General features: G+C 45.6%; 2 protein-coding genes across 2 annotated transcripts; both read right to left on the bottom strand.

Annotated features, from left to right (window-relative positions):
- Positions 1 to 4,262: 4,262 nt before the first annotated feature.
- LOC132572166 (zinc finger protein 436-like) lies at positions 4,263 to 11,945 on the bottom strand. The gene is made up of 3 exons (XM_060238967.1): positions 11,747 to 11,945; positions 7,707 to 7,833; positions 4,263 to 6,443 (listed from the first exon to the last, which is right to left on the bottom strand). The coding sequence occupies exons 2-3, from the start codon at positions 7,831 to 7,833 to the stop codon at positions 4,438 to 4,440; spliced, it is 2,133 nt and encodes a 710-aa protein (XP_060094950.1). The 5' UTR covers positions 11,747 to 11,945; the 3' UTR covers positions 4,263 to 4,437.
- Positions 11,946 to 15,863: 3,918 nt separating this feature from the next.
- LOC132571790 (zinc finger protein ZFP2-like) lies at positions 15,864 to 24,502 on the bottom strand. The gene is made up of 4 exons (XM_060238584.1): positions 24,461 to 24,502; positions 21,773 to 22,521; positions 20,154 to 20,277; positions 15,864 to 17,077 (listed from the first exon to the last, which is right to left on the bottom strand). Exons 2-4 carry the CDS (start codon positions 22,493 to 22,495, stop codon positions 15,870 to 15,872), a joined length of 2,055 nt encoding a protein of 684 aa, XP_060094567.1. The 5' UTR covers positions 22,496 to 22,521; positions 24,461 to 24,502; the 3' UTR covers positions 15,864 to 15,869.
- Positions 24,503 to 27,017: the final 2,515 nt, after the last annotated feature.

The following is a 27,017-nucleotide window of genomic DNA, read 5'->3' as shown; positions in this document are numbered from 1 at the left end:
GCTCCAACACTATGGTGGCCATTTTGTGGCTGTATTGCTGTGTCAGAGTTCCAAAGGTGCCTACAGGCTTGAAAATATTAAGAGACCCCTGGGTTAAAGCATTGGATTAGGATTTGAAGGAACCAGGTGCAAACCCCCATTCTTCCATGGAAGCTCACTGGATGATCTTGGGCCAGCCATGCACTCTCCGCCTCACCTACCTCAGCCAGTCACCTACCTCACCTATCTATACTGTCGCAGTCCAGTCCCGACAATATAATGGTGTGAAAAAGAAGATTTAAAGATTGCAAAGCACGCTCCAGTACAGCTGCACAGGGACTGATCCCTCAGCTTCTCCAGCACCTCCTTTTATTTCTTCATACACGTCATACCCCTTAACCAATAAGGCGTCGAGTACAATCTGCTCAACAACAAGGAGCACATGCATTCTGTACTTCTAGTTATATAGTATCCAATTATACCAACTGCCAAACCTTACACATAACTTCCCACATATGCTTTGTGTTCCCATTAAGGGGAAAGGAAAGGTCCCCTGTGCAAGCACAAGTCGTTTCCGACTTTGGGGTGACGTTGCTTTCACAACGTTTTCACAGCAGACTTTTTACGGGGTGGTTTGCCATTGGCTTCCCCAGTCTTTTACACTTTCCCCTCAGCAAGCTGGGTATAAATACATGAATAATGAAAATTATTGAGGTAAATGTCAAATTGGGACCTCCCAGCAACTTCTATTTTCACTTTTAAAAGCAGCAGCAGCAACAAAACAAAATAGAAAGAGCTCTGTTCATTTTATAGGCAAGTCTCCAGTTCAAGCATCATTTCTGTCTAGTTACCAGGTCCTACTAGCCACTGGCAAAGGATGGGGGGTGGGGTAAGGTTGCCATATCCAGGTTAGGAAACTCCTGGAGATTTGAAGAAGGAGCCTTGGGAGGACAGGAATTGAATAAATCAAATCAATCAAGTGGGGCACAATTAAAACTTGCTTTGTAGTCTTAGGCAAATTGCTATTTTCTTCAGCCTCTGTAATGTGGGTGCAACAATATAGGTCTACCTTACAATGTGGCTGTAGCGTTTTTGAGAATGTGACTGGCTGTGAACACAAGGGCTATTGAAGTGCATGGATTATTAATAATATCAAAATACACAGGCCAAATCGTTAGCAGTACTGATCTAAAACAAGTTTAATAAAAAAGAAACAATAAGAAGAAAATCCTCAAAAAGTTCTTAATGACTGGCATTACAGATCAGCCAAAATATTCAGACTTCAGAGAGTGGTTGTCTTAAGTCTGTAGCAGCCATAATAAAATGGCATCTGAACGAGGAACAAATTTATTGTGTGTGCCACAACAACTGCTCTCGGTATATCTGGAAGACAGATGCTTTTTAAATACCGTTCTAGACAAGGTGATACAGGAATGTATACATATTTTTAAAGGCTATATTACAAAAAGAAAGTTTGTGGTCATCAAGTAAGAGATTTTTTTTGCCAAGCATGCTTTTGAATACAGAGATCTGAATAAGGAGACGTGCATATCTCAGCACATCCCCTGAGTTTTTATTAGAGCCATCACCTACATTGTTGCTTGATAGGGTGGCAGGGGGAAATGAGCCAAAACTTTGATGAATGTGATGACACTCTAGCATTCACCAGAAACTCCAAAGAAAAACCATAGTTTCCAGTTGAATATGAGACCACCACAGTGACAACACGTCACTTTGGCGTTTGACCTGGAAATGTCATATTCTTAAATTACATAAATGGAGAAAAGAATGTCATACTGTTGATGCAACAGGTACTCCCCATATTCTTGCACCCCACTCCCCAGTCTCCTACCAAGTGCCTGCCACTAGCAATTAGGGGTTAGACAGATTCATGGAGAAAAGGTCTACCATGGTGACAAAGGGAACCTCCATGTGCTTTTTTTTTAAGATAAGGAGAATTCTACTACTGATTGATCCAAGTGGGCAGCCTTGATGGTCTGAAGCAGCTGAACAAAGCAGGAGTCAAGTTGCACCTTTAAGACCAACCAAGTTTTATTCAGAACGTAAGCTTTCGTGTGCTACAAACACACTTCTTCAGATGAGGGGATCAGGTATAGTGGGCTGAAATACATGCAGTTTGTTGAAATCTTAAAATGTTCCCAGTGAAGATGGTGGCTAAACACTTAAGGGCAAACTGGCTGTGATCACATGGTGAAACAGTGTGGCTTGGCATATACATACATACACACACACTCACACACTACTGATTATTTCAAATGCTACAGGTTTACCACTTCTTTTGCTGTTTGCAAGAATTAGAACTCTTCTCCACTGATATTTCACCCCCAAATAAACATGGGTTGGATTATGATCTGTGAAGCCCAGAACGACTCACATCCTCAACATGCAGATGAAGCTGAAAGACTTAAAACTGCCAGAAAAAAGCTAGCATCGGTGGTGCAAAGTGCCACTGAGGTGCAGCTGACTTATGGATTCCCTGGAGGGGTTTCAAGGCAAGAGACTTCAAAGGTGTTTGCTATTGCCTATCACTGCTGTAGCAACCCTGGACTTCCTGGGTGCTCTCCCATTCAAGTACTAGCCAGAACTGACTCTGCTTAGATCTGAGATCCAAACTGGAGAGCCACTCCTCCACTTGCACCTGCTAGCATGGCCTTGGGTCAGCCATAGTTCTGGCAGAGGTTGTCCTTGAAAGGGCAGCTGCTATGAGAGCCCTCTCCAGCCCCACCCACCTCACAGGGTGTCTGTTGTGGGGGAGGAAGGTAAAGGAGATTGTGAGCCACTCTGAGACGCTTCGGAGTGGAGGGCAGGATATAAATCCAATATCATCATCATCTTCTTGTTCTTCTTAATGAGATTCGGCTAGCCTGGCCCCAGCCACATCAAGATAAGAAGGCATTACCTATAGAGCCAGTTTGGTGTAGTGGTTAAGTGTGCAGACTCTTATCTGGGAGAACCAGGTTTGATTCCCCACTCCTCCTCTTGCCCCTGCTGGAATGGCCTTGGGTCAGCCATAGCTCTTGCGGGAGATGTCCATGAAAGGGCAGCTGCTGTGAGAGCCCTCTCAGCCCCACCCACCTCACAGGGTGTCTGTTGTGGGGGGAGAAGACATAGGAGATTGTAAGCTGCTCTGAGTCTGATTCAGAGAGAAAGGTGGGGTATAAATCTGCAGTCGTCGTCTTCTATGTGGGAGGGAAAAAATCTCTATGTAAGAACGACTGGACAATGGAAAAAACTGCAAGGAGGTGGAACCTGCATTTTTTAACATACATGGATTAGTCCATGCATTTAATTGCCTCTTACTCTGCACTGGCTTCTAAGTGTATACAAGAACACTGAAATCCAAGAGTTTCGACATACTTAATGCAGCTTTTAAGTGTTTAGCCACTGTCTTCACTGGGAACATTTTAAGATTTCAGTAGCAGGATTCTTTCTGGAAGACAGCAATGTTTTGACATTGAGAAAAGCTTTTCTTCAAGCAAAGCACCTCTGGATTTTCTCTCCCACCCATGAAGCACTGATGACCTGATTTTTTCCAAATACAGGACTTGGTGTTATGAGTCCTCTTGTGGCTAATAAGACTTGATTTTGGAATGAAGCTTCCCCACAGCCTAAAGGGACAGCTGATCCGGTGATGCATTTCTAGCATGAAGGGGTTTTTTTTGTGAGACCTAAATTTTAACTGAAACACCTTACTCAGTTTGAGCATGAATAAGAAGCCTAAGAATAATCCAAACAGTACACAAAGAGTTAAAACAGTTTCCAGATTGTACCATTGCCGAAAGTGGGTGAGAAACAGCATGGCTGCATGCTTACCCATGTAAAAGAAAATTCCCTCTATCCACACACAGATAAAATCAGGGACAAAAGTTTCTATGTGCAGGGAAGTTGTATATTTAATGGCAGGGCTTTTTCTTTTTTGTAGAAAAAGCCCAGGAGGAATTCATTTGCTTATTAGGCCACCCCCCCTTACATCACCATTGTTTCTCACAGGGCTTTTTCTTCAAAAAACCTAATTTGCATATTAGGCCACACACCCCTGACACCGAGCCAGCTGGAACTGCGTTCCTGCAAAAAAAATCCCTGCTTAATGGGTTAGATCCAAACTGCAAATGAAAACTCTGCTCACAGAACTGATCTTCTTAACCTGCACGCCCCCCGTTTTCTGCAGTCCGCGTGCCACTGCGGAACTCCTGCCCTCCTTGTGCTTTCCTCTCGTAAAAAGATACATGTACACAAGCATTCAGCCATGTGATAGCCAGCACTACAGGAACAATTATACCATTTAATCTGCTCTCTTTGTGTGTGTTTATGTGTGTGAATGAGACCTGTAGCATCTTTGCTTGGAGTCTCTTCAGAGAATGGATGTCTAACTGGCACTCTTGCTACTGGCTTCCTCTTCTAGAAAAGATTATTTTATGTTTAATCTTACGTGCAGTCTCACTGAACATCTGCAAGATTTGTCTCCTTTACAAATTCTCTGGTGTGTAACATGGTGTGAGTCACAACAGACACTCCTCCTTCAGGCCGTGTGTCTGTATGATCAACCTCCTGTCCAGATTCATTTGTGTTAAAAAGAAGTCGATCTTCAGCTGAGGTTTCTTCCTCAGCCTGAATGTACCGTCTCAGCCCCTCATGAGTCCTTCCATGTCGAACGAGGTGTGAACTCCGGTTGAAGCTTTTCCCACAGTCCACACAACGATACGGTTTTTCACCTGTGTGGATTCTCTTGTGGCGAATGAAGTGAGATCTCCAACAGAAGGTCTTTTCACACTCGGAGCATTTAAACACTTTTTCTTCTTGGTGAGTGCTCACATCTGTTATAATGAGGGAGGGGTCATCTTCGCTTCGGCCACCGCTGAGACATTTATATGGCCGACGTCTCGCAAGCAAGTCTTCTTGAGTGTCCACATGGGCCATAAACAAAGGGCTGCTGTGTCTGCAGTTTGTTTCCTGGCCTGAGAATTTATATGGCGAGTCTTTTGTAAGGATCCTCTCTTGTGGAGTCACACTCGCAACAAGGAAGGAACAATGGCTGTAGCTTGTTTCGTTGTTCGGGCATTTGTACAACTGTCCGCCTGTGTGTGTCTGCCTGTTCAGATTCAGGCCAGCAACAAGAAGTGAGCCAGGATTGTACCGTTCTTCATTTGCCAAGCATTTATGAGGCTGGTCCCTTGTAGAAACCTGCTGCGGAGTATTCATCCCAGTAATATGGAGTGAACCAGAATGATAGAGTGCTGCACCGTCTGCCCATTTGCATGGCTGGCCTCCAATATGGGTTGCTTTATGTGTATTAAGGTGGGATCTCCGATTGAAATTCTTCCCACAAATGGTGCATTTATACGGTTTTTCTCCAGTGTGGATTCTCTCGTGCCTAAGCAGTTCGGAGGTCTGGCTGAAGCTCTTTCCACAATCCGTGCAGGAATAGGGTTTTTCTCCAGTGTGAATCCTTTCATGCCTCATCAGCTTGGAGGACTGATTGAAGCGTTTCCCACAGCTTAAACACATGTACGATTTCTCTCCCCTGTGGGCTATTTCATGCCGAATGAGGTTGGATCTAATGCTAAAGACTCGCCCACATTCCGAGCATTCGTAAAGTTCTTTCTCTGTATGGGTCCTCTGATGTCTATTCAGCTTGGACTTTTCAATGAAACATTTCCCACACTTGGCGCATTTATATGGTCTCTCCCCTGAATGGATTCTCTTATGCGTCACCAGGTGTGATTTCCAGTTGAAGGTCTCTCCACACACGGGGCATATGAACGGCGTCTCTCCTGTGTGCAACCTTTTGTGCGCTAAAAGGGAGGAACTCTGGGTGAAGCTTTTTCCACAGTCCGTACAGGAATACGGTTTCTCTCCTGTATGGATATTCTCATGCCTAATAAGAGTAGAGGCATGGCTGAAGCTTTTCCCACAGTCTGAACATTTGTACGGTCTCTCTCCTGTATGGGTAATCCCATGCCTAATGAGGTCTGACCAAAAGCTGAAGCTTTTCCCACAGTCCACACACTGATATGGTTTTTCTCCTGAATGGGTTCTCTGATGCCTGTTACGGTTGGACCTTTCTGTGAAGCTTTTCCCACAGTGTGAACATTTATATGGCTTCTCACCTGTATGGATTCTTTTGTGTGCCAAAAAATTCGAAGCCTGGGCAAAAGTTTTCCCACACTCATTGCACGTCCTTGGACTCTGAGATTTGCGGGTTCGCTTGTGGATTGTGCCTTTGCTAAGATCCTGCAACGCCTCAGCACAAGGAATGGTGGTGTCCATTTTCTTTGCTAGGGGGTTTCCCAGATGCCTCTCTGGTCTGTGACGATTCACAGCCATCTCTCCTGCGTCATGACAGTGAGAAATCGACATCTCACCTCTTCTCGACAACATCTGTTCTTCTTCCTCAGTTCTTTGTACCTGATGATCCTCTTTATTTTCACTCGCCAGTCCATTGCCTATTAGGAGAAACAAATAATTGATTTTTTCTCCCCCTTATTTTTAATTATTATTATAATAATTTAATTTAATTATTAATAAAGACAGAGAATGCATCATTAACCTATAAAATGGGACATAATGATGGTTACAGGCTTAGATGTCTATGAAAGGAGGCAAATTCATTAATGATAAATCCAACAATAGCCAAACAGAACCTCCATGCCTCTGAATGTCACTGGAACTTTCAGCTTTGTAGGCCTTCTAGAGGCTGACAAACTTGGCCATTGTAAGAAACAGGACACTGGAGTAGATGGGCTGATTAGTCTGATCCTGAAGGCTTCCACTTAAAATCTTCTGTCATATTCTTGTCATTTGCTATTGGGAATGTTTGCGGATCGTTTCAGAGTAAATAAGTAATCTGAGATGAACAGGGAGCAGATGTTCACTACTCCCTGTTCATCTCAGATTTCTTATCCACCTTGAAACTATCCACAAACACTTCCAACAGCAAACGACAAGGATATGACAGAAGATTTTAAGCCTTAAGGATCAGACTAATCTCCAAGTATTACATTTCTAGTCAAAAGAACAGGATAAATCTGTAACTGCTGCTCTAAGTCCCTGAATGAAGAGTTAGGGGTGGGATACAAATATGATCAATGATAGATAATAACAGCCATGTCACACGTCTCTGGGGCTCTGTATTCTATCAGTCAAACTGTCATATCTCTTTTTGGATACTGCAAAGTTGATCAACACTCTCTTGGTAACTCTTTCTCTGTGAGCAATTTTGTTGTGAATGATGATGTGGGTTGGCTGCTCTCCAACTGGCAGATTCCTGAGGTACATTTCAAATCACTGGCTTGCAAGTGACAGAGTTGTCCAATCATGCGATTGTCTCAGGCTGCTCGCATGCCAAATCTCTGTATTTGTTTTGGAGGCACTAAAATAATTTTCATTCCCTCATGAGTATAGTGTGTTCAAGCATAGTGTGTTCATGTGTGAAGAATTTAATACACCTGAATTTAAGCCTGTATAATGCAAGCTGTGCTTAATAAAATTATATACGCATAATGGAGGGGGGAACCCTTGTGAACCCTTTTGACAGAGACTAAACATGTAAGGAAAGGGTGGCTGAAGCTTCTCATGGTCATGATGCTTATAAACATCACCTGATAAAAGTATCCTGATAAGGCTCTATTAAAGGGACATGATTTTTTTTCCCCTTCAGGGCAAATCACACCTCTATCCAAGCCTTCCAGGGGCTAAAAGATTCTTACCTAAAAAGGCTACTTCTCCATCTTTTTCCTGCATAGTGCTCTTCTGCAGAACCCTTTGACCTTGTTCCAGCAAAGTCCCTTGCTGTTCCCCAAAATATACAGCAGTTTCCTTAAAATTCACAGGCATCTGAAAGACAAAATCAACACCACCACTCAGAATTAAAGCTCTGACCTGGATAGTCTAGGGAAGCCCTCTCTCATCAGATGTCAAAGGCCAAAAAGTGTTGGCTCCGGCTATTATTTAGATGGGAGACCTCCTAAGAATACCAGGGATGTGACATGGAAGCAGGCAATGGCAAACCACCTCTGAATGTCTCTTGCCTTGAAAACCCTATGGCAGGGGGGTCAAACTCATTTGTTATGAGGGGCAGATCTGACATGTAACCTGGCCGGGTCATGTGTGTCATAAAATCTAATGCCAGGTAGCAAAGATATAAAATCTATAAAGGACACAAACACAAAGGTTTTTTAAAAACTTAAAATAAAATATGCTTAAAAGATTAGCACTCTTGCGATATTTTATTTAGTTTCTGATAACTGACACTTCTTGCTCTGAATTATTGCATCAAAATCTGGAGACAATGTCTGTGCTGTAGCAATCTTGAGTATGCTGTCCAGGTGTTGTTCAGGTGTCTGTGTTTGTAAGTTGCAAACCTACTTTTGATTTAGTGACACTCATTACAGAAATCTCATGGTCAATGCTTCAAGCTTAAGACCCAGGGGGAAACATGAAATGGCTGGGCTGTGCAAGCTTTTGTACTTATGTTGCTTCATGTGCTGGTCAGCCAATGGAGAAAATAGAGGCTTTGCTCTGTAGCACCCATGCAACTGAGCAAACCTGGCAAAGCAAGCTGTGATGCAGAAAGAAGCAAATCTCCAGTGTGGCCAGAGGGGGGGAAATTTCCTTGGTTACAGGGCAATTCAGCCACACATTGATAAAAAAGTAAAGGAGTTGAGAGAAACAGGAAAATTTCCAGGAGGGGAAAAAAACATACTACAAAGAAATTGGCTGTCACAGAGGCATTTGCTTCTATGGGGACTGAACGTCTGCTGGGCATTTTATTATGCCCTATGGAGACTGGCCCCCATAGGATATAATGGAGAACTGATCCAGGAGTTTCTGGGGGGCTGTTTTTTGAGGTAGAGGCACTAAATTTTCAACATAGCATCTGGTTCCTTTCTTCAGAAAAACCTCCCAAGTTTCAAAAAGACTGGAACCCCAAAAGAAGGTGTCCCCATCCTCCATTATTTCCATGATCCCTTTAAACGGTGCCTCTCCTCAAAACACCCTCTAAGTTTAAAAGAGATTGGACCAGGGGGTCCAAGTCTATAAGCCCCAAATGAAGGTGCCCCTATCCTTCATTATTTCCAATGGAGAGAAGGCATTTAAAAGGTGTACGGTCCCTTTAAATGTGATGGCCAGAACTCCCTTTGGAGTTCATTCATGCTTGTCACAGCTTTGCTCCTGGCTCTACACCCAAAGTTCCCAGATATTTCTTGAGTTGGACCTGGCAACCCTACACTGATTTTTACTTCAAGCAGATCCCCATTCTTGTATGCAGTCAATGGCCATCTTTCCTAAGCTAGTTTTAAATCTTTCATGGATTCATGGAGGCCTGTTGGAATATGGCAGCCACACATTCAGAAGGGTTGTGGATTCTTCCTGTTTCCATGCTTGAAGTATTTCATTTTTGTCCAAGTCAAACTCATAAAGAATGAAATTGCCAGGGGAATGGCAACAGTACATTTCCACCAAGAGCCTCCTCAGAGAGGGTGTGCTCGCCTCATTGACACAGGAAATGAAATTCAGTTATAGATGCTACTGTCTACCTACAACTGGTCTAAAGTCTCCAGTGTGGCCAGAGAGGGGAAATTTCCTTGTTTACAAGGGCAATTCAGCCACACATTGATGAAAAAGTAAAGGAGTTGAGAGAAACAGGAAAATTTCCAGGAGGAAAAAAAAACATACTACAAAGAAATTGCTTGTCACAGAGGCATTTGCTGTCCTGTAGCAGCATAAAGAAATGTGGCTGGTACAGAGAAGTTGTTTACATCCATGTCAGTCCAAATGTAAAATCCAAAACACCAATTCATGTACAGAAAATGTCTTACTTTAAACTTATTCTACTGATAGAACAAAATAGGAGTCAAGTTGCACCTTTAAGACCAACTTAGTTTTATTCAGAACAATGAGTAACCATCTGCTTAGTTGAAAACAGGTACCCTAAGATCCCAGACTCCCTTTAGAACTGGTAAGGTGTAATGTAAGATGCTCCCTTTAGAACGGTAAGGTGCTATGTTTAGATTTCAGTTGCTGCAAATGGCAATAATTCTAGCAATACAAACTGTATATTAATATCACAGACCCTTCAGCCCCACACTTACACTTTCCTTGTGTGGCTGGAGCTCTCTTGAGTTGACTCTAGCACAAAACATACCTGAGAGCCACTGTACCTGTGCAAGCCTAAGCACATTTTGTTGTTGTTCAGTTGCACAGTCGAGTCCGACTCTTTGCGACCCCATGGACAAAGTCATGCCAGGCCCTCCTGTCTTCCACCATCCTCCAAAGTCTGCTCAGATTCGTGTTTGTTACATCAGTAACACTGTCCAGCCATCTCATCTTTTGTCGTCCCCTTCTTCTTTTGCCTTCTGTCTTTCCCAGCACCAGGCTCTTCTCCAGGGAGTGCTCCCTTCTCATTTGGTGGCCATAGTGATTGAGCTTCAGCTTCAGCATCTGACCTTCCAGTGAACAGACTGGGTTGATTTCCCTTAGGACTGACTGATTTAAGCACATTTACCCAGGAATAAGTCATACATTGTATATGGATTCAGGAAAAGGAAAAGTCCCCTGTGCAAACACCAGTCGTTTCCAACTCTGGGGTGACATTGCTTTCACAATGTTTTCATGGCAGACTTTTTTACGGGGTGGTCTGCCATTGCCTTCCCCAGTCATCCACACTCCCCCCCCCCCCCCCCCAGCAAACTGGGTACTCATTTTACCAACCTTGGAAGGATGGAAGGCTGAGTCAACTTCAAGCCAGCTACCGGAAAACCCAGCTTCGCCGGGGATCGAACTCAGGTTGTGAGCAGAGTTTAGGACTGCAGTACTGCAGCTTTAACAGCAACAGAACAAAGTTTGAATCCAGGGGCACCTTTACGACCAACAACACAGTTTAATTTGGAGCATGCATGCGCACAATAGCTTATACGCAGAATTAAACTTTGTTGGTCTTAACGGTACCACTGACTCAAACTTTGCTCTACTACATAATGGGCTTTTTTAGAAGAAAAGGCCCGGCAGGAACTCATTTGCATATTCGGCCACACCCTCTGACGTCACCAATGTTTCACATGGGGCTTTTTGTAGAAAAAGCTCCGCATGAACTTATTTGCGTATTACTCAACACCCCCTGACAAGCCAGCCGGAATTGCGTTCCTGCTTTAAAAAGCCCTGACGGAACTAATTTCAGGTAAATGTGAACAACCCGGCAACAGACTAATAATATATTTTCACGTTACTTCCCCCACCCCAAAATAAAGCCGGGCAAGGGCGTGAAGGTGGGTGTTGTGTGGGAAAAGGGGCTTGCTGGGAAATGCAGTCCTTATTCTCTTTAGGGTCACAATCCCCGGGCTAAAGAAAAACTACATTGCCCATGGTTCTAGAAGGATGGCCAAAAAGAGTAATTAGTTAGGGAAAGGGGGTTTAAAATGGAGATATAAGGCTTTGTTTTTCTGTGCCCCAAACCTAGGTGGAAGGAGCCGACAGAGGGGAAAAGATAAGAGCAATGAGAAATGGGGAGGGACAGAGGCATGGGGCGGGGAGGATCTTAGGCTGCTGCAAAAGACTTCAAATTACTTTGCAGCCCATTTGCAATTAAATACTTTTCAATGTTTAAAATGGATGGGGAGGGGTTCTTTGTGCCTCTCCTGCTGGGACATATGAGAGAGGCCATGGAGTTGCCAACCCCAAGCTGCCGGATCGGGGCCGCATGCACTATTGCCGTTGCATCCAAATTTCCCCTCCTCGGCAAAGCCCATACCTTGCGATCGCTACGTAGTCCTAGCAGCACCCAAGCAAGTTCCCGTGGGAAAGACGACGACGGGACAGACGGAGCGAATAAACAGCGAGATTAGAATAAGGGGGACTCTTATTATGATAGAGACGCGCAGCGCGGCGCCCCCCGAGCATGCTCACTAGCAGTCACCGAAGGTTTGGCTTTGCCCTCATTCTGCCCACACTATCTCCTCCCCCAGTCTCCCCTTTCAAAAAGATTTTGCTGACGCAGACCCACCTAGGGTTCCCAAATCCCCCGCTAGGCCTGGAGACTTCCGATTTGGAGCCTCCTCCCCCCGCTGGCCATAAAAGGGAAAGCGGGGGGGAGGGGAGGGGGGAGAACGGCAGCCCTTCCCACCCAGCCCCGATCGCAGCAGCCAGAGCTCTTCCGTTTTCTCAGGCTGCTTCCCACCCCCAGTCAGCTGGCCGGTGAAGGGAGGGGAGCCCAGCCACGCCCCCAAAGGACCATGTGCCTTTGCACCTCCGGAGGTGAGTTCTGTTCTCCTGCATCAGATTTCCCAGAAACGGGGGGGGGGGGGGGGGGGGGGTGGAGAGGGAAATGTCTTCTCATAGGGTATAATGGGGAATTGATCTGGAGGTTTCGGTGGCTCTGGGGGAGCTGTTTTTTGAGGTAGAGGCACCAAATTTTCAATATAGTATCTAGAGCCTCTTCCCAAAGTATACCCCAAATTTCAAAACGATTGGACCAGGGGGTCCAATTCTATGAGCCCCAAAAGAAGGTGCCCTTATCCTTCATTATTTCCTATGGAAGGAAGACATTTAAAAAGGTGTGCTGTCCCTTTAAATGTGATGGCCAGTACTCTCTTGGAGTTCAGTTATGCTTGTCATACTCTTGTTCCTGGCTCCGCCCCAATGTCTCCTGGCTCCACCCCCAAAGTCTCCTGGCTCCACCCCCAAAGTCCCCAGATATTTCTTGAATTGGACTTGGCAACCCTAGACCCACCCCCCTCCGGATGAGGTGTTGTCAACAGGCCAGGTGAAAAATATCCTCCCCCTTTAATAGACATATGGCACTGAAGCCCTCTGGGATGGGGGGCTGGAGGTCGCCTCCAGGTGGGACCTGGGGATCCCAGTCCAGACTACAGAAATCAGTTCCCCAGGAGAACATGGATGCTTTGGAAGATGGGCTCTATGTAGCATTGCACCCCACCGACATGCCTCCCCTTCCCAAACTAGGCCCCTCCCCAAGTTTCCCCTCCAAATCTCCACGACTTTCCCCAACCTGGATTTAGGGAAAACTATGCTATTTAGGGTTGCCAGGTTCCCCCACTGCAGCCACTGACAGGGGATGAAGGGGTAGAGTTGCCATATCCAGGCTGGGTAACGCCTGGAGATTGGAGGAGGGAGACTGGAAGGACAAGGACCTCAGTCGGGTGCAGTGCCACAGAGCCCACCCTCCAAAGCAGCCATTTCCTCCAGGGAAACTGATGTCTGCAGTCTGGAGATGAGGTATAATTCTGGGGGATCCCCAGGTCCCACCTGGAGGCTGGCATCCCTATTTAGGCCTCCATTAAAGGGGAAAGACTTTTTCCCTCTCCAACGCAATTGCCTTCCCTAGCCCAGTGTTGAATCCACTGCCTGCCAATTTCATTAGGCATCCCAATTTCGAGTGCTGTAAGAAAGAAGGAAAAGAGCCCCGTGGCGCAGAGTGGTAAAGCTGCAGTACTGCAGTCTGAACTCTGCTCATGACCAGAGTTCAATCCCTGGCAGAAGCTGGTTCAGGTAGCCGGCTCAGGTTGACTCAGCCTTCCATCCTTCCAAGATCGGTAAAATGAGTACCCAGCTTGCTGAGGGGAGAGTGTGGATGACTGGGGAAGGCAATGGCAAACCACCCCGTAAAAACGGGGTGAAAACGTTGTGAAAGCAACGTCACCCCAGAGTCGGAAACCACTGGTGCTTGCACAAGGGAATACCTTTTTAAGAAAGAAGGAAAGTCATCACTATCCCACCCCTCCCCGTATGCATAATGTTATAACCCTCTATCAGGTCCCTCCCATCTCAGTAGTCTTGTTTGATAAAGGGAAAAGCCCCAAAGTCTTCAGCCTCCTGGTAGGGAACTTTCCCACTATTTGATAGTGAGATAAAAGGAAGTACATCTTCACCCAAAGGGTGATGAACACATGGTATTCACTGCCACGGGAGGTGGTGGCAGCTACAAGCATAGACGGCTTCAGGATGGGATTGGATAAATATATGGAGCAGAGGTTCATCAGTGGTTATTAGCGACAAGATATAGATGGAACTCTCTGTCTGGGGCAGCAATGCTCTGTATTCTTGGTGCCGGGGGTGGTGGGGAGAGGACAGTGGGAGGGCTTCTAGTGTCCTGGCCCCACTAGTGGACCTTCTGATGGCACCTGTTGTTGGGTTTTTTGGCCACTGAGTGACACAGTGTTGGACTGGATGGACCGCTGGCCTGATCCAACATGGCTTCTCTTATGTTCTTATAGTAGTTGCCCTGTTCATAAGTTATAGTGAATGCATGTACAATCCATGCACAGTGTACACTTTATTTTTCTTTGTACATGCGCAAATTGATTCTTATGTTACATTCAACACTTATACAGCTGAACATATGATCCAGACTGTGGCATGTATTTGTCTTGGTGACTTGGTGAAGTTGTGGGCTGCATTTGTTTTGGTGCCTCAAAACTTGCACAGGCCTACTTTCAAAAAAGCAAAAGCTCTTTTTTCTTCAGATGTGCTTTCTTCCTCACATTACGAGTGATGCTTTATCTCAGGAATAGATGACCTCATCATGAGACAAGTGTAAACACAGAAAAACAGTGTGAAGCAGTGGCTAGCCTGCTGGAACAAGAGACTCAGGTTCAAACCCCCACTCAGCCAAGACCCTCAACTGGGTCTTGTGGGCAAGTCATTCTCTCAGTCTCACCTATCTCACAGGGCTGTTGTGATGCTCAAATGGGGGGGGGGGGCGGTGAGATAAAATGGAAGCGTGGGGACAAGAACTATGTATGTCACCTTGGGATCCTTGTGGGGAAAGTGGGATAAAAATGTGATAGGTATGTTTCCCCCCTCTTCTGCCTGAATTATTCTCTTTTTCGGTATTTTTGTATTTTGTGTGTGTGTGCATCTGCACCTGGAAGTCATGACAACCTCTGGTAACTGACCCCTACTGAGGGACTAGAGGCTATTCTGAGTAAACTGAGTAAAGCCTGCCTCTGCCTCCTGACTGCTGGTATTTCAAAGAGGTCTCTCATCCAAGTACTAACCAGAGTTGGCCCTGCTTAGCTTCCAAGATCTGATGAGATCGGGCTTGCCTGGGCTACCCAGGACAGGGCTGCCTGAATTCTTTTTAAAGTACAGCATCCAAGAACAGCTTGTTCCCCACTGTAAAAAAAGAAGAAGAAGAAGATATTGGATTTATACCCCACCCTCCACTCCGAAGAGTCTCAGAGCGGTCACAATCTCCTTTACCTTCCTCCCCCACAACAGATACCCTGTGAGGTGGGTGGGGCTGGAGAGGGCTCTCCCAGCAGCTGCCCTTTCAAGGACAACCTCTGCCAGAGCTATGGCTGAACCAAGGCCATGCCAGCAGGTGCAAGTGGAGAAGTGGGGAATCAAACCCGGTTCTCCCAGAGAAGAGTCCGCACACTTAACCACTACACCAAACCGGCGGAGGGGGGAAATATAAAGATTTTTGACTGCTGGAGATGAAATATTTATTGATTTATTTGTCCCACTGCTCTTCTGGAGTGCCCCTAGTGGCCTCTCTGCCCCCAGGAGACAAATTAGGGCCATATTTATTTACCCCTCATCTGTGGGTAGCAGCAACTGTTTTAAATTACTGGTTTTATTGATTGTATGTGTATTTCTTGTTGTACATCACCTAGAGACCGGCATTGGCTGGGATGAAGCAATATATAATAATAATAATAATAGCGTTGACTCTCCAAAACTTATACCCTGAAAATCTTGTTGGTCTCTAAAGTACTACTGGATTCGAATCTAGCTCTTCTACTGGACACCAACACAGTTGGCGTCTGAAACTATCAGCAGTATCAGGTCATGTGGTGTTCTTAGGCCATTTACTAGACCCCCTTTGAGGGATCTTCCCAAATAGGGAATAATCATGGACTGTCCATCTTGTGGGTTCTTTCGTGGATAAGAAGCTGTGTTTTTTGAATGAAGCTTCTGCCGCAGTCAACACACTTATAAGGTTTTTCTCCGGTGTGTGTTTTGTGATGGTTAAGGAGGTGCGATTGTCGGCTCAAACTTTTCCCACAGACGGCACACTTGTACGGCTTCACTCCTGTGTGGGCTCTGCGATGGCTGAGAAGGTTTGATCTCGCACTGAAGCTTCTGCTGCAGACTGAGCACTTGTGTGGCTTCTCGCCCGTGTGACTTTTCTTGTGTTTCTCACAGCCTGATTGGTCAATGAAGCGTTTCCCACAGACTGCGCAAGCGTAGGGCTTGTCTCCTGTGTGGCTTATCTTGTGTCTAATGAGGCGATAGCTTTCACGGAAGCCTTTCCCACAGACAAAGCATTTGTATGGCTTCTCCTCCATGTGTGTCCTCTCATGTTTCGCCAGCTGTGAGCTGTCACTGAACCTTTTCTCGCACTCAGAGCACTGGTATGGCTTCTCTCCCGTATGGGTCCTTTTATGCTTGGTGAGGTCTGAAGTGTCGCTGAAGCCTTTCCCGCAGGTCAGGCATTTATACGGTTTCTCTCCCGTGTGGGACCTTTTGTGTTTCGAAAGAGCCGAACTGTTACTGAAGCCCCTGCTGCAATAGGAGCACGTGTACGGTTTTTGCCCCGTATGGATTCTCTCATGAACAGTCAGATCGGAATTGGCAATGAAACTCTTCCCACACATCAAACATGAAAACGGTTTCTCTCCTGTATGGATCCTTTCATGTTTGGGGAGTTGAGACCTTTGCTTGAAGGTTTTCTCGCACCATGAACATTGATATAATTTCTCTCCTGTGAGGGTCGTTATGTATTTTGTAAGAGGTGACCTCTCCTGGCTTTTCTCACAGCCTTTGCCCCCTCTCTCCCCTGTGTGGCTCTTCATGTGTCGGGAAAGGACTGAACTCTGGTTGAAGCTTTTCCCACACACTGTACATTTATACGGTTTCTCTCCCGTATGGGTTCTCTCGTGGATGGCAAGATGGGATGCCTGAGCAAAGCTTTTTGCACAAGTTGAGCAGCCGTACAGTTTCTCTCCCGTGTGTGTCCTCTCATGCCTTGTGAGGTGGGATCTCCAGAGGAAGCTTTTCTCACAGCGAGAGCACTGATAGGCTTTCTTTTCTTCGGCAAGCTGGCTGTGCTCAGGCTCTGTAGGAAGAAGCGGAAAACGTGAAACAGGCTTTGTTTGTGAGGAGAGTAGACAGTAAAACAGAAAATACAGGAAAATGAGAAAACCTACTGCCAAAGAATCAGCTGAATTCCCCCCTGTACAATACATAGCCTGTTGCGATTTCAATGTGGTCACTTCAAAACCCCTTCGAAGTCTGCTGGATCTCCTCCACCCATTTCACTTTCACCCATCCGCTCCTTAAGTTCTGGTATCTCAACCAGGGCTTGTTTTGTAGAAAAAGCCCAGCAGGAACTCATTTGCATATTAGGCCACACCTCCTGACACCAAGCCAGCCAGAACTGCTTTCCTGTGCGTTTCTGCTCAAAAAAGCCCTGGTCTCAACTGATTGTGTACGCTGCACCCTTCCATCATTCATCTTATCTCTGACATTCTTTTAGACTGAAGAAGAAGAGATTGCATTTAGACCTCGCCCTTTACTCAGAGTCTCAGAGCAGCTTACAATCTTCCTCCCTCCTTCTCTCTACAACAGATACCCTGTGATGTGAGGTAGGTGGGGCTGAGAGAGCTCTTTCGAGAACTGCTCTTGAGAGAGGAGCCCTTTCAAGAGCTGTGACTGATCCAAGGTCACCCAGCAGGCTGCATGTGGAAGAGGAATGGGGAATCAATCCAGATTAGAGTCCACCACTCATAACCACTACACCAAACTGGCTCTCTGAAGCTGATCTCCTCTGTGGCACATAGCATCTTAACCAGTTTTTAGCTGTTATAGCCATTTAAGGATTCAAAGGGTTAGTTGTTATTAGTAGAAACCTATGCCATCTGGGCTCAGGAAACCATCTGAGCAGTCACTGGCAAAGTGGGTGAGCAGAAAAAGCAGGCCTTGCTCTGGGGTAGCACCAAAGCTTGTGAACACTCTCCCCCCAAAAACTGGCCTGGTGCTAGTTCTGCAAGCTCAGGCATGCCAGGAAAAACACTTTTCCTCTCTCAAAGTCTTTACATCTGCCTCAAGATACTTTAGTGGAGCGTTATATCATCTGACTTCAGCTGTGACTGAAGGCTTTTATAGATGCTGACAGTTGTCATCTATTTTATCTTCTGTCTGCTGTATCTGGTTTCTCTAAGGGCTGTTGTTTTAGCATATGCACTCTCTTCTTGGTTGCTTTTATTGCTTTTTGTTGTTTTTATTTTTTATTTTATTGCGTTTATTGTTTTAATGGAAGGTTGTACACCACTTTGAATGTATGTTTTATGGGATGGTAGGGTATACATATTATACGTAAATAAAATAAGGGTTCTCTGTCTCCAGGAATCTCTTCCCAGCCTACACCAGAAAACTACCTAATGAATCGGAATTTGCTTTGTTTCCTCTTCCCTTTTCTGACCCCCTGTTGTGTATATTGTATTGCAGGTTTAGTTCTTAATTGCAGGGCTTTTTTTATAGCAGGAACTCCTTTGCATATTAGGCCACACACCCCTGATGTAGCCAATCCTCCAAGAGCTTACAAGGCTCTTAGTAAAGGGCCTACTGTAAGCTCCAGGAGGACTGGCTACATCAGGGAGGTGTGGCCTAATATGCAAAGGAGTTCCTGCTATAAAAAAAGCCCTGCAATTAAGAACTAAATGCTCCAGGAGGACTGGCTACATCAGGGAGGTGTGGCCTAATATGCAAAGGAGTTCCTGCTACAACAAAAGCCCTGCTTAATTCTAAACCACTTTGAATGAAGTAGCAGAAAAGCCCCACTCAAATGGTTCAAATAAACAAATAAACATCCTCCTACCCCAGATGCCTCTTCCAGCTGGCTTTTTAATGCGGAATTATACCATCACTATGCAAAGCTATGTTATATTTGTAGCACCAAATTAATCTGTGGTTTTAAATTTTGTTTTATTGATGTTTTAATGTTTAACTGAGGATGACCTTGACAGGCTGGAAAACTGGGCTAAAATCAATAAAATGAATTTTAACAGGGATAAATGTAAAGTTCTGCATTTAGGTAGGAAAAATCCAATGCATGGTTATAGGATGGAGGATACTTGTCTTAGTAACAGTATGTGCGAAAAAGATCTAGGGGTCTTAGTGGATCATATGCTGAACATGAGTCAACAGTGAGATGTGGTGACTAAAAAGGCAAATGCAATTTTGGGTTGTATCAACAGAAGTATAGTGTCCAGATCATGTGATGTGATGGTATCGCTTTACTCTGCTCTGGTAAGACCTCACCTGGAGTATTGTGTTCAGTTTTGGACACCACATTTTAAGAAGAATATAGACAAGCTGGAACGGGTCCAGAGGAGGGCGATGAAGATGGTGACGGGTCTGGAAACCAAGACCTATGAAGAAAGGTTGAAGGAACTAGGCATGTTTAGCCTGGAGAGGAGGTGGCTGAGAGGTGATATGATCACCATCTTCAAGTACTTGAAGGGCTGTCATATAGAGGATGGTGTGGAATTGTTTTCTGTGGCCCTGGAAGGTAGGACCAGAACCAATGGGTTGAAATTAAATCAAAAGAGTTTCTGGCTCAATATTAGGAAGAACTTCCTGACCATTAGAGCAATTCCTCAGTGGAACAGGCCTCCTCAGGAGGTGGTGGGCTCTCCTTCCTTGGAGGTTTTTAAACAGAGGCAAGATGGCCATCTGACAGCAATGAAGATCCTGTGAATTTGGGGGGAGGTGTTTGAGTTTCCTGCATTGTGAAGGGGTTGGACTAGATGATCCTAGAGGTCCCTTCCAACTCTGTGATTCTATGATTCTAGGGTGGCTTGCTTAGGGCCACCTGGTCAGTTTGAGGCAGCTGCCAAGATTTGAACCAGTACCCTCCCAGGTCCTGATTTGTTCTCTGCAGCGCTTTCCTAAGCAGCGTTTTACCTTTCTAAGCTTTAGTGAAAGTGGAAAAGTGCAATTATGCTTGGAATTACACTGTTAGTCATTAAACTATGCTAACCAGGGCAGATAATTCCTTCAGAAGATTTTTTCTCAGCCCTAATCTGACACTTTGTGTAGCACACCACAGTGGAGAGTGTGTTTGTGTGTGCATGCTAGATTTACTCCAGGAACTGTGCAGTATTCAGTAATTTAGGCCTGTGACTTCTTACCCTTCAAGGTGGCGTCCCTGTCACTGTCCTCTCCAGTGGGCTCAGCTTTCACACCGTCCAATGGCTGCTGCTCAGTCTTGGACAAATTCTCCAACTTCTCCTCCTTGGCAAACGACACCAATGCCTAGAACAGAAATATCAACAGAATGTCCCAAAGAATGTCTGACTTACCTCAAAGGCCAGGGCTTTTTCAGCCCTGGCCCCGACCTGGTGGAATCAGCTCCCCATGGAGATCCGGGCCCTACTGGTAACCATTCCGTAGGGCCTGTAAGATGGAGCTGTTCCGCCAGGCCTTGGCTGAGGCAAGCGGGCATCCTCTCTTTTTATTGTCTATAATATCACCTATTGTCTTCCCCCACCATGACTTACCATCTGAACAATTATATTTGGGCTGTTAACTATGTTTTAATTTGCAAAATGTGCCCTGTCCCGCCTGTATTACATTTTTTAGTGAGTTGTAATTGTTTAATTGTAGACTATTAATTTATTGTGTATTTTATCTGTTTTTATGCCTGTAATCCACCCTGAACCCATATGAGAAAGGGCAGAATATAAATCCGCTAAATAGAATAAATAAAATAAAATCCAGAAGCTGGTGCTGGTATATCAGGGCTAGGAGGTAGTCACACTTCCTCTGTATTAGTTAGGTGAAGTGTTACTGGTTTGTAGGATTACTTGACAGAACGCCAAGTCTGCACAAGTCATGGCTCAGATATATGGATTATGTGGACTTCCCCCACTGGAGGTGGGAGTGTGTGGGAAGGTACCAAGAGCAGCAGATAACGGACTGGTTTTATTTGTGACTCCCTGCACAAGTAAAATCTCTCCAAGCATGACATTTTAGAAAAGAGCTGGGGCAGCAAAAGTCACACTGTTGAGTTGTTTGCTTATAAAATGTTTTTATTGTTTTTTATTGTTTTATCATATGTTGTACCTACGAGGAATGGACAGAATACAAATATACTAAAATAAATAAAGAAAGTATAGATGAAAAACCCTCCTGTAACACCTGTGCGGCAAATACTTCCTGACCTGGCCAGTCAAAATCTTTTCCACCCGTGTTGTAACACGGTAAAGGCTTTCATCGCTGTCTCAGCGATGAAGCCTCTTGTGACCCCAAGAGGCTGTCTTGGAATGTTCAGAAACATTCCATATTCTTGGGGAATTTGCTGGTATAAACACCTAGGTACATAGGTCACAGGAGCCCTGTAGTGCAGAGTGATAAGCTGCAGTACTGCAGTCCAAGCTCTGCTCACTACCTGAGTTCGATCCTGGCAGAAGCTGGGTTCAGGTAGTTCAAGGTTCAAGGTTGGCTCAGCTTCCGTCCTTCCGAGGTCAGTAAAATGAGTACCCAGCTTGCTGACTGGGGAAGGCAATGGCAAACCACCCCGTAACAAAAAAGTCTGCCAAGAAAACATCATGATGTGACATCACCCCATGAGTCAGTAACGCTTGGTGCTTGCACAGGGGACTACCTTTACCTTTTTTTTACATAGGTCATACACATGACATCAGACAGACCATGAGAAAGCTCAACGGAGTTCCTGCCATTCTGCATGAGAGGGACAGAGGCGTGGAAGCCATCCTTGGGCCTCCAGGGATTGTGATAACAGCCTCACCTGTTGTTCCTGCGTCTCGGTTTCTTCGGGCCTTCTCCTCAGGAAATCCTCTGCCAAGCTCACTGCCCAGGTGCAACTCTTGGGGTCATGTTCCTTCACCCAGCTTTGCATTTCCTGTGGAAGGATGACTAGGAACTGTTCCAGGATCAGCAGCTCCAGGATCTGCTCCTTGGTGTGCCTCTCTGGTTTCAGCCACTGATGGCAGAGTTTCTGGAGATGGCCGAAAGCGTGTCGAGGACCCCCGTGCTCCTCATAGCAGAAAGTCCTGAAGCGCTGCTGCCATACTTCCAAACCAACATCGTCCTCATCCACAGTCTCTTCTTTCACTGTCCCAGAAGAGTCTCCCAGTCTCCCAGAGACCTGCAGAGTGTCTCCATTCAGGCTCAGCAGGCTGTGGGACTCTCCCTCTCCCCCAGACCTCTGGTTGGCAGCAGTTTCTCCATCAGAGGAGGGCTGAAAATCTTTAGTCTCACCCCCGCCTGAGGACTCCAGCTTGCATGGATTTCCACCTTGTGAGGGGGGAGATGCCACTGCCTTGAGAAGTGCCTGCCATTGGTCTTCCCAGGGCTGTTGAAACCCCTCTTCAGTTTTCTGCTTAACTTGTTGTAGGCCGGGCCCAGGGAGAAATTCCCTCACAGTCCCAACCTTCAGGACATGAAGGTCTCTTCCTCTTCCTTCCAGCCTCTCCCGAAGAACTGCTTTTGGTGCATTCGCTTCCTCCATTTTCACTCCTGAATACACATAAGACACTGGAAGAGAAAACCAATTTGGCTAGGTATGCTTAGGGAAGCTGACCATTCCATGCCTGCACAGTTAAGGTACATGGTAACCACAGATGGGGCCTTTTTAGGGGTGGCACCGTACCCTGGAATGTTCTCCCCACTTGAGGCTCACCTGATGTTCTTTTAGACACTAGACCAAAACACTTCTTTTCATCCAGATTTTTAACTAAGCAGTTCCATTGTTAGTTGTTTTCATGGCCTGCCTAACATGTTTGTTCAAAAAAATATGTTAACACTTGCATATTTTTGTCTTTGGGATTTTCCTTGAACACACGTAATTACATTTTGAATCTTTATTAATGTGTACAGTCTAGTGATTAGCTTTTGATCATTTGTAGATACTGTTTTATGGCATTCATGCTGTTTTTATATCCTTGGTTTGTTTTTAATGTCTCATTGTAATATTGATGATTCTTATTTTTTAAATGATTGCATGATTTATTTTTTTAATCATAGTTACCTTAGGGAGATCCAGGGCTTTTTTTGCATATTAGGCCACACACCCCTGCTGTAGCCAATCTTCCAAGAGCATACAAGGCTTTTAGTACAAGGCCTACTGTACGCTCCAGGAGGATTAGCTACATCAGGGGGAGTGTAGCCTAATATGCAAAGGAGTTCCTGCTACAAAAAAAGTCGATTTAACAAATACCCAGTCAAAACTTTGGCCTACATATTTCAATATTGTCTACTTTTGCCAGAATTTCAAGAAGAGAAAGATTTTCCCTCACACTGTCTGAGAAGTAACAATATATAATCCAAATGTCTCTGAGCATATACATGATGCTTTTCCTTCATCACTGAGCACTGGAGTAAAAGGGTGAAAGAAGTACTTCTCAAAAAGTCTTTTAATATATTTTTGACATTCAGAGAGCTGGCATTTAATAACCTGTGCAAGTCCACCATCATTTTTAACTTGCTGAGGTGCCTGTTCCAGGTTGGTGACCTGGAAGCTCGCATAGTTCCAGCTCAGGTAGTTCCAGACACAGAAATGACCACGCAAACTGAGAGGTCTGTTCTTCATTGCAGCTAGTCACAAAGAAAACTGCTATGTAGAATCATAGAGTTGGAAGGGACCTCTAGGGTCATCTAGTCCAACCCCCTGCCCAATGCAGGAAACTCACAAACACCTCCCCCTACATACACCTGCTATGTGGTGTAGTGGTAGTGGGAGGAAACCATAAAGAAAGCATCTAATTTGATGCATAGAAAACCATAGAAGCATCTGCAATGGGGTTAGATAAAAATATGGAGCAGAGGTCCATCAGTGGCTATTAGCCACAGTATGTGTGTGTGTGTATATATATATATAAATTTTTGGCCACTGTGTGATACAGAGTGTTGGACTGGATGGGCCATTGGCCTGATCCAACGTGGCTTCTCTTATGCTCTTATGTTCTTAATGCTGTTGCTGTAGTCACCAATTCAAAGTCCTCCCCTCCCCTCCAAAAAAGCGTGGAAAAGCTTTTAAAATTAACTTTTGAAAGAGAGAATGTGGAAGCCCCTTCGGCTTGCGCAGAAGGGACGTGTGGGGCTATCAGGTCTGTGTTGGAAAATACCTGGAGACTTTGGGGGTGGATCCAAGAGAGGGTTTGGGGAGGGGAGGGGCCTCAACATGGTGCAATACTACAGAGTCCACCCTTCAAAGCTGCCATTTTCTCCAGGACAGCTGATCTCTGTCAGGTGGAGATCTATTGTGAAAGCGGGAGGTCTCCAGGCCCTACCTGGAGGCTGGCAACCCTAGCGGACGTGGGATTCAATCCCTACAACGCCATAGGGGGACTTCCAGGCAGCCAGTCGCTCTTTCTTAGCCTACACTACCTCACAGGATTGTTAAGAACAGAATCCCAAGACAGACCAGGGATGGGATAGCAGCACCACCATCCCTATTCCCCGCCTTCTGCCTTACCTGGGAGCAAAGCTCAGCGGTCCCCTGGCCCAGCCGGAAGATCCCTTTTGGCTCCGTGATCGTCTCATCCGTTTCCATCAGATCGGATTCCGCCCGCGCCGGTCTAAACGCGCAGCCAAAGAAAAAGGGATTTCTTTAATGCATTTTTTTCCAGGCAACGGAACCCGCGTTCTTTTGCAATTTCATGGGGGGATCATTTAAAGACTTGTTACTTTTTTCCGCTTCCCGTCATGTGACAGAGTAGCGGGAAAGCCAACTCTTTGCATTGCTGGAGCAGGGTGGAGGTGCGAGAGCCGGTCATTGGGGAATAGCGAGAAAAGCGTTTCGCTTGTACGGGTGGGGCTGGGGCTGGGGCTAGGCTTTCGCCCCCTCCGCGTAATCATCCTTAACTCAAGACACAGGTCTGCAAAGATAGGGTTCAATACTAATGCAGATGGGATTGTCCCTGAGAATGTGCAGAGTGCTTCCCCTCTCGCTGCTGAGGAACCACAGCCAGTCCACTCTGCACACTTAAATGGAGCAGATCAGAATTAGGGATGCCATCCTTCAGGTGTAATTCCTGGGGATCCCCTGGAATTACATCTGATTTCTAGACTACAGAGATCAGTTCCCCTGGAGAAAATGGCAGCTTTGGAGGGTGGACTCTATGGCATTGTACCTACCCCCCCCCCCAAAGGTCCCTGTCCTCCCCAAGTCTCCAGGAGTTTTCCCACCTGATCTGGCAACTGTACCCCGCCCCTCCCAATCCCCTGCTGGTTGCAAGGAAGTACCTGACAACCCTAGGGGGCATTCTAGAAAGGCTTTGGCCCCCGCATCTCTCTAGCTGCTGCATACAGACATTTCATCCTTAAAACACAGAGCAGAAGAAAGATGCAAACCTAGTATTTCTCCCTCTAGGCTACCTGTTTTGAGTTTAACCAGCATGATGGGGTGGGGTGGGGGAAATTGCAGGAGGGCCCCTGTAGATTGCCTGGCTTGAGGATAATACAGGCCTCATTTTGGGCAGGAGCTCACAGGAGCAGAGCTCTGGAACCTCTAAATTTTATTGTGCTCTTTTTTTCTTACCTGCTCCCCCAAAATACTTGCTTCTGGGCTTCATTATTCAAACCCCCTGTGAGAATTTTGCCAAACTCTTAAGATTTGACAAATTTTCTGGTATTTCCCCCCCCCCACACAAAAAAATGGGAAAATAATCAAAACGTATAAAGCAGACAGATGGAAATCTTCATCATGCCACTGTGGCCATATAGGAGAAAGTAATTTTAAAAGTCTGATGGGAGCAAGGTTTTATGCCAATTATAATTCAAGAAGTATTTTAGGGTAGATGCTGAGGTGATATAATTTAGTACACTGTCCGGTGATGTCAGGGGTGTGTGGCATGTGCAAATGAGTTCCAGCACCTCTTTTTCTACAAAATGACCCCCATAGGTATTGATTATGACGGAACCTCCATGTTCAGAGGCAGTGTGCTTACTGATGGCCGGGGGATAGCAAGGAGACATTTTGGCCTCTGTAGTCCTGCCCTGTGGGCTTTTTTGAGGGCAGCTGGTTGCCCACTGAGTGAAAGAAAATATCTGACCTGTTGGGCTCATCTAAAAAGGCAGAGTTTCACCTATCAAATTCTCCTGATAGAAACAGGCTTTGACTGGAGGAAGTCTTATTAAGGATTCACTGGAAAGGTGCAAGAGATGTGTTTGCCCAGTTGAGGTCCATGCATCTTGAGGAATATTTCTCTCATGTCAATCAGAAAACAACACTGGTTGAATTTTTTATTATTAAACAACAAAATTCAAAAAAGAACAGCATAAAATTTAACTGTACAAAACTATAGTCATTATTGGTTTTGACCACCCCACTTCAGTCTCTCCGGTTGTTTGGCGGCTCTAACCATTTTGTCCTCCATAGCTCTCAACTGAGCCTCAAAGGCTGACTGTTAAGGAAAAGGAACATCTGTAAGTGTCTGTTGCTGGACATTAGGATCCTCTACCTACAGTACCCTCTGTAAGGGAAAATGCATGTTTAACTTACTAGCTTTTATTACTTTCCATCACATGGACTCAGAATCTGTCACCTGCCTGAATGAGGCAGCGCTCTCTATTTGCCTGGAAGGAAAGGAAAAGTCCCCTGTGCAAGCACCAGTCGTTTCTGATTCTGGGATGATGTTGCTTTCACAATGTTTTCATGCCAGACTTTTTACAGGGTGGTTTGCCATTGCCTTCCCCAGTCATCTACACTTTCCCCCCAGCAAGCTGGGTATTCATTTTACCAACCTTGGAAGGATGGAAGGCTGAGTCAACAGCGAGCCTGCTGCCTGAAACCCAGCTTCTGCCAGGGATCGAACTCAGGCTGTGAGCAGAGCATAGGACTGCAGTACTGCAGCTTTAACACTCTGCGCCACGGGGCTCTTTCCCCCACTGGAAACAAACATGGTAATCAGTAAGTACATGAGCACAGAAAGCTACCCTGGTGCATCAAAAGCACAGTCATCCTCTTAGAATGAAAGTGGCTCTCCTGGTTCACCAGCAGGGGTTCTTTAACATCACTTGCCACCTGATCC

This window comes from Heteronotia binoei, chromosome 5, assembly GCF_032191835.1.
Source record: "Heteronotia binoei isolate CCM8104 ecotype False Entrance Well chromosome 5, APGP_CSIRO_Hbin_v1, whole genome shotgun sequence".
NCBI classification, from domain to species: domain Eukaryota; kingdom Metazoa; phylum Chordata; class Lepidosauria; order Squamata; family Gekkonidae; genus Heteronotia; species Heteronotia binoei.
This window is presented reverse-complemented; position numbering and strand designations above follow the sequence as displayed.